The sequence below is a fragment of the Apium graveolens genome, chromosome 1 (genome assembly GCF_009905375.1).
Source record: "Apium graveolens cultivar Ventura chromosome 1, ASM990537v1, whole genome shotgun sequence".
Lineage (NCBI taxonomy): Eukaryota > Viridiplantae > Streptophyta > Magnoliopsida > Apiales > Apiaceae > Apium > Apium graveolens.
In genome coordinates, this window is record NC_133647.1 from 137,351,347 (window position 1) to 137,358,945 (window position 7,599).

A 7,599-nucleotide genomic window follows, 5' to 3' on the forward strand; every position below is an offset into this window, starting at 1 on the left:
CATGTTATTTTTTTTTTAATTTGTTGGGATATTATACTGTTTTGGAATATTTTAATCAACCTATTATTTTATTCTAAATAGCAAGAAGTTACCAAGAGGACGGCCTAAAAAGAATCCTCAACCTCCACCAGAAGAAGAGAGCCATGATACACAACCTCACGTACAACAAAACCAAAACCGAAGGAAACATAGGGACCCAACCCCACCTCAGAATCAAGATGACCCTATGCGACTATTGCAGGCATTTCTGCAATAACAAACTCAAAATCCTCCAACTAGAGGAGGGGGACCACAACATCAGCAAACCCATCTACTGTTACCTTCAAATCCTTTAAATCTTTTAACCCGCCTGAGTTCAAAGGTACCACTGACCCTGTTAAGGCTCGAGTTTAGCCTTGTGAGATCGAAAAGACATTTGAAATAGTTGATGTTGAAGAAGAGAAGAAAATTATCTTTGCTGCCTATATGCTAAAAGGAGAAGCCAACTATTGGTGGGAAGCCAAGAAAACACTTGAAACCACTTTTCCTATACCATGGACTAGATTTACGGAACTGTTCCTCGAAAAGTACTTTCCAAAATACATGGAGAATCAGATGGAACTTAAGTTTTTAGAATTTAAGCAAGGAAACATGTCAGTAGCTGAATATGAAGCTAAGTTCACTGAGCTCTCTAGGTGCGTTCCATACCATGTTGACACTGATGAGAAGAAAGCCAAGCGATTTCAGCAAGGACTAAAACCTTACATTCAGAACCGCATAGCTGTGTTTGAAATCACCAACTACACCACACTAGTTCAGAAAGCTGCATTTATGGAAAGTGGAAGCGAGCTGTATGTTAAGGACGCAAATGTGAAGAAAAGAAAGTTCCAAAACCATAGTGGAAGAAGCTTTGAGAAAAAGGTTGAAAATTAGCCAGGGAAATGACCTTTTGTGAAACGTGAGGACATGAATGCTGGAAATAGAAGGATTGAAAATGTTGGTGCTCGAAAGGATAATCCAAGATTCAGGACCCCTCAAAACTCGAACTTGCTTCAAGGCAGACCACCTTTACCCGAGTGCAAAACATGTGGAAGAAAGCATCCTGGGGAGTGTTATCAGGCAAATGTCACTTGTTTCAACTGTGGACAAAAAGGACACTACGCATCTTGTTGTAAAGAAAAAGCTACTATTTGTTACTCTTGTGGAAGGAAGGGTCACATGGCTAAAGATTGCTGAAAGCAAGCACCTAAGGAAACCTCTAGACTTAGACTTATGGAACCTCCAAGCAACAAGCCTACTGCACGCACTTTCAACATGATGGTTAAAGATACCATTGTTGATAATCATGTGATAGCAGGTACGCTTTTAGTTAATTCTGAAGATGCAGGTGTTTTAATTGATTCTGGTGCTATAAGATCTTTTATATCTTTGAACTTTATGAGTAAGTTGGGCATCGAGTCAGCCACATTAGAAGAAGTTATGGCCGTAGAAGTAGCAAACCAGGAAGCTGTCAATGTTGATCAAGTATGTCTAAATTGTGACATAGAAATACATGGACAACATTTTACTGCCGACCTCATTCCTTTTAAGTTAGGAGAATTTAACGTGATTTTAGGAATGGATTGGTTAGTTAAATATGAAGCACAAATCAATTGTTGACGAAAGCGAGTAAGTGTGAAAAAGCCAGAGGGTAAACGAGTAATGTTGTATGGACGAAAACAAAGGAAGAAGTTCTTAATCGTGATGGAAACAAAGAGATTCCTTCGGCAAGGATGTCAATCTTATTTAGCTCACATAATAGACATAGAAAAGCACACCCCTAAGATCAAATAAATTCACGTGGTTAATGAATTTGAAGATGTCTTTTCGGATACCGGGATTACCCCCTGATAGGGAGATAGAATTCACGACCGACCTTGCTCCAGAAACACATCCTATTTCTAAAGCACCTTATAGGATGACACCCATTGAAATAAAGGAATTGGCGATCCAACTACAAGAGCTGCTAGAAAAGGGAGTGATTCATCCTAGTGTGTCTCCTTGGGGAGCACCAGTACTGTTTGTAAAGAAGAAAGATGGATCCATGCGGTTGTGTATCGATTATAGCGAATTAAATAAGATGATAATAAAGAACAAATATCCACTACCGAGGATTGATGATTTGTTCTATCAACTAAAAGGAGCTGCTCACTTTTCAAAGATTGACTTAAGGTCAGGATATCGTCAACTAAAAATCAAGCCTGAAGATATTCCAAAGACTGCTTTTAGGACTCGATATGGATATTACAAATTTTTAGTCATGCCATTTGGATTGACGAATGCTCCAGCTGCCTTTATGGATCTAATGAATAGAGTATTCAAGAAGTAACTGAACAAGTTTATAATTGTATTTATTGATGACATCTTGATATACCTCAAGACACCTCATGAGCATGCGAACACCTTAGATTGACTTTGGATATCTTAAGGAAAGAAAAGTTGTATGCTAAATTTTCAAAATGCAAGTTTTGGATGGAGAAAGTGCAATTCTTAGGTCATATAGTAAGTCGTGAAGGAATTTCTGTTGACCCTAAAAAAGTGGAAGCGGTTGCAAATTGGGAACGACCAAAGACACCAATGGAAATTAGGAGTTTTCTTGGATTAACTGGCTACCATCGAAGGTTCGTCATAGATTTTTCCAAAATATCCACTCCGCTGACCAAACTCACAAGAAAGAGCGAGAAGTTTGAATGGACCCCGAAATGTGAAGAGAGTTTTGAAGAAATCAAGAAGAGATTGATATTTGCACCAGTTTTAACTTTACCCGATGAGAAAGGAAACTTTGTAATTTACAGTGACGCGTCGCATAAAGGCCTAGGTTGCGTTTTAATGCAAAATGGGAAAGTAATTGCCTATGCTTCTCGACAACTAAAGGAGTATGAGACTAGGTACCCAACGCACGATCTGGAATTAGCAGCCATAGTGTTTGCACTTAATATTTGGAGACATTATTTATACGGGGAAAAGTGCGAGATGTTCACGGACCATAAAAGTCTGAAGTACATTTTCACCCAGAAAGAGCTGAATATAAGACAAAGACGTTGGTTGGAATTGATAAAGGACTACGATTGCACGATAAACTATCACCCTGAAAAGGTAAATATCGTTGCAGACGCTTTGAGTAGAAAAAAAAGACTTAAGATGTTGATTACTTCGGAAGAGCTGATCAGGGAGTTTGAGAAGATGGAATTAGAAGTTAAGATTCCAGTCCAAGCAAAAGAACACGTATTTGAGATTCATGTGCAACCAGAGCTAATTGAGAAGATACGCAGTTGTCAAGAGAAGTTTCCAGAAGAAAGAAGGTCTGAGTTGACCGGAAAAGAACTTCGAAGTTCAAAAGATGAAAAAGGAATTAAGAGATTTGCCTCACGATCTGGATTCCGAATGTTGAAGAGTTGAAATATGAGATCATGAATGAAGCCCATAACTCACGATTTTCAATTCATCCAGGGAGCACAAAAATGTATCAGGACATCAAGCAAAATTATTGGTGGCCCAATGAAAAGAGAGATTGCAGAGTGGGTTAGTAGGTGTTTAACATGTCAACAGGTAAAAGCTGAACAACAAAGGCCAAACGGACTTTTGCAACCTCTACAAATTTCTGAGTGGAAGTGGGAGCATATTACAATGGATTTTTTGGTAGGTTTACCTTGAACTAGAACCAATCATGACACCATATGGGTTATAGTGGAACAACTAACTAAATCAGCACAATTCCTACCAATAAATGAAAGGTAAACAATTGAGAAATTGGTGACTCTATATTTAAAAGAAATAGTGACTCGACATGGAGTCCCTGTGTCTATAGTGTCAGATAGAGATGCTAGATTCACATCGATGTTTTTGAAAAGCTTTCAGGAATGCCTTGGTACAAGACTTAGTATGAGCACCACTTATCATCCACAGACGGATGGACACAGTGAAAGGACTATTCAAACACTAGAGGATATGTTAAGAGCTTGCGCTTTGGACTTCAAAGGGAGTTGGGATGACCATTAACCTTTAGTTGAGTTCGCCTATAATAATAACTATCATTCAACTATAGGTATGGTTCCTTATGAGGCATTATACGGAAGGAAGTGTCGCTCACCGGTTTGTTGGGATGAAGTTGGAGAAAGAAAGTTATTAGGCCCAGAAATGATCCAGCAGACTAAACAATCCATTGAAAATATCCGTAAAAGGTTAGTGGCTGCTCAAGACCGACAGAGAAAGTACGCGAATCAAGGAAGAAGAGATAAGGAATTTGAACTTGGAGAAAAGGTTTTATTAAAGATTTCCCATTGGAAGGGCGTGATGAGATTTGGTAAGAAAGGCAAATTGAGCCCTCGATTTATTGGACCTTTTGAAATCTTAAAGAGTGTCGGATCAGTCTCTTATCAATTGGCATTACCACCAGATCTACAACATATTCACGATGTATTCCATATATCTGTACTAAAGAAATATCATCAGGATAACCGACATGTCCTTAATTACGAACCGATTGAGGTAAAATCTAATTTAACTTATGAAGAGCAACCGGTGGAAATTATAGATCGGGAAGTACAAGAATATAAAAAGAAGAATATACCTTTGGTCAAGGTGTTATGGCGAAATCACGCAATTGAAGAAGCAACTTGGAAACTGGAAAGTGAAACGCGCAACGAGTACCCGTTTCTATTCAGCAACGAGAGTGATTTCGGGGAGGGAATCCTATAAGGAGGGGAGAATGTAACGACCGACAAAACTCAAGTAATATTCTAATTTTTAATTTAAACTGCCTCAAAAATTTATAAATTTTGCCCTAGACAAAATTTTGCTTTTGTACCCGGATAAAAAAATAATAAATAGATAAATAAATAAATGAATAAATAACTAAATAAAATAAAATTTGAGGCTAGAATTAATTCTTAGAAAATTTTATTAGTCGTTTAAAAATTTTATTACGTGTGCGGAGATCCCTAATTTATTGGTAAGAATTATTAGTCATTAATTTTATAAATTAACTTTTTTTTATAAAACTGGAGCAGCTAATTAATTTATTTAGAATACTATTTTATTTTATCTAGTGAAATTATTTTGTTAGATTTAAATTCTTTTAATTATGTATTTGAGACTCAATAAAATTATTTTGTTAGATTTAAATTCTTTTAATTATCTAGGAATTTTTTTATCTTTATATTTTTTAATTACGTTAGTAATAATCTTTTCATCATAAAGAAAAATAATAAATAAAATAAAATAATTGGCTTATAAGTGAAGCTTGTTAGATATTTTGGGTAGATATTGTTTTTTAAGAAGAGTCTAGATGAAGATACCTTTATAAGAAATTAATTAAACAATAGTCATTAAGAGTAACAAAGCTTACTCTAAAATACTCTACGTCTATGAAGAAGTGAAAGATCAACAGAGAGAATTTAGGAGACTCAATTGTATCGTTAAGGTAACTACTGCACTCTTAATTTTGGTTAGTGTCTTTATCTCTAAATTATTTCCAGAGAATTATTAGGGATTAGATTAGTATTGTTATTTGACAGTGTGTTGCAAATTTCAGCTTTTAAGTTTTATTTGTGCTTATAATAAATTGATAAGATGTAATTAAAGGGGTTTACGGGTAAGGGGAAAGAGGTAGTAAAAAATAGGTTTTTTTTTCTTTTGTGTAAAGATGAGGGTTGTTGTAGTTAGCCCAATTACAAACGGGAGGAAGAACAACTGTATGTGTGCTGTGTGGCCGTCGGAGGAGGAGAGGAAGGGGCGGAGCAACCGCGGTTGTTGAGTACCCGACGGTGGTTTCCGATGCGATGGCGGAAAACGGAGGTTCTGTGTTGTGTGTTTTGTTTGTGTGTATATTGTCCAGTGTATTTGTGTGTATTTTGGGGAGGTTAAAGGAGGATCCACCACATCGGTGGTGGCGATGGGTGGCTACGGTGGTGCTTGGAGAGGGAGTAGTTGTGCGGGGATGTGATGAGTGTAGTGTTTCTGTGAGATTAAAAGAAGGAAGCCACCACCGCGGTGGTGGGGGCGGCGTTGGCATGGTCGCAGGCGAGAGAGAACGAGGACGGGAGAGCGAGGGAGTGCGAGAGAGGAAAGAACGAGGGAAAGGGAGAGTGAGAGAGGGAGAAAGAGAGGAAGAGAGGGAGAGAGTTTGGCCGGAAAATGGGTGGGTAGTGATTTTTTAAAAAAAGATTGATAGGAGCTTGTAGATCGGGCTATGGACAACAAGATTATGCTAACAAATTCAGGTTTCGGGTTAGCCAAAAAACGGCCGGCAGCGGCGGCTCCGGCCGGCGGCAGCCATGGAAGGTGAGGAGTGGTAGGGGAGGAAAGGTTGTAAATGAGTTTGGGGAAGATGGGGGTAAATCTGTAAATTGGTAAAATGAAATTAAAATGATTTGATAAATAATAAGTATTGTTAAATTGATAATAAATATTTGGTAATAAATGTAATAAAAGAACTGGGCAAATAAAAGTGACATTAAAAAGGAAATAGTTGGATTAATGGGAAAAAAATGAGATAAAAGTAATGTATTATTATTTTGGTTAAACAAGAATTAGAGTATTAAATTATGGAATATAGTATAAATTGTGATTAAAAATAATATAAGATACTAAGAGTTGATGCATTGTTACCAAGTTATTTAATAGTAAAATAATCATTGAATAAAAGTAGAAGAATGTAAAGACGATTACAAATAAAGTCAAATTTTAGGGATATTATCGTTAGCTTAGTATAATTTACTGAATAAAATGACTCGATTAATTCATTATTAAAATAATGAATTAAAAGTTTAATTGGTATTAAAATATTTTAAAAAATAATATTTAGAGTGAGTGTTTGAGATCCGTTATCGAATATTATTTAATATTTCTTATTTTATGAATTGATAGAAATTCTATTTTACTTCATAGAATTATGGAGCAATATTGAGCTCTCGTATTGTTTTAAATTATTATAATTATTCTTAGCATACGGGCGAGCAAGGCAAGTTTACTATCTCTCCACTCACCTTAAAAATAATTATTTTCGTAAATGTTTTTAATTATATTTTTCTCAAGTGTTGTTTATTTTAAGTTTATTTATATATTTAAGAATGATTTATTTTCAGAACTTTAAAAAAAATAATTATCATTATTTTGAATTAGTTATTTGAATTTAAATTTCCTCGATCGAATACCCTATCTTTTAATAAACCTTAGTCCTACTCATTGTACGAGATGATTCCTTTTAATTTCTTTTAGTTAAGGTTTGATTCCTTAATTCGGGTCAACCACATTCATTTCTTGTCGGTTACATCTATTGTCCAGATGTATCCAATTTTATTGAAATCAAAGATTGATTCATTGTTCGAATTAGAAATTAATAGAAAATATGTTAAGTTTATTACTCGTAGTGATTGGTCCTACTCACAATGATCCTGAACGTTATTTAGTCGTTTGGGTATTCTTTTGCTTTGAGATAACCAAATAATTTTTCTTTGAACTTGACCATTCTCTTTGTTCGAGATGGTTACCTTCTTTTCTTTTTAGACGATGCTTTGTTCATGTCATCTAAAATTATTTTCTTGTTCTATGGATTAATCCATTGTTCGGGTTAATGTAATT

General features: G+C 35.7%; 1 protein-coding gene across 1 annotated transcript; it reads left to right on the forward strand.

Annotated features, from left to right (window-relative positions):
• The first annotated feature begins 465 nt into the window (after positions 1-465).
• On the forward strand, positions 466-912 carry LOC141707220 (uncharacterized). The gene has a single exon (XM_074510264.1). The coding sequence runs from the start codon at positions 466-468 to the stop codon at positions 910-912; it is 447 nt and encodes a 148-aa protein (XP_074366365.1).
• The last annotated feature ends 6,687 nt before the right edge of the window (positions 913-7,599 follow it).

Coding starts and splice junctions, on each gene's coding strand:
- LOC141707220 (XM_074510264.1), top strand. CDS start 466: ATGCTAAAAGGAGAAGCCAACTATTGGTGGGAAGCCAAGAAAACACTT.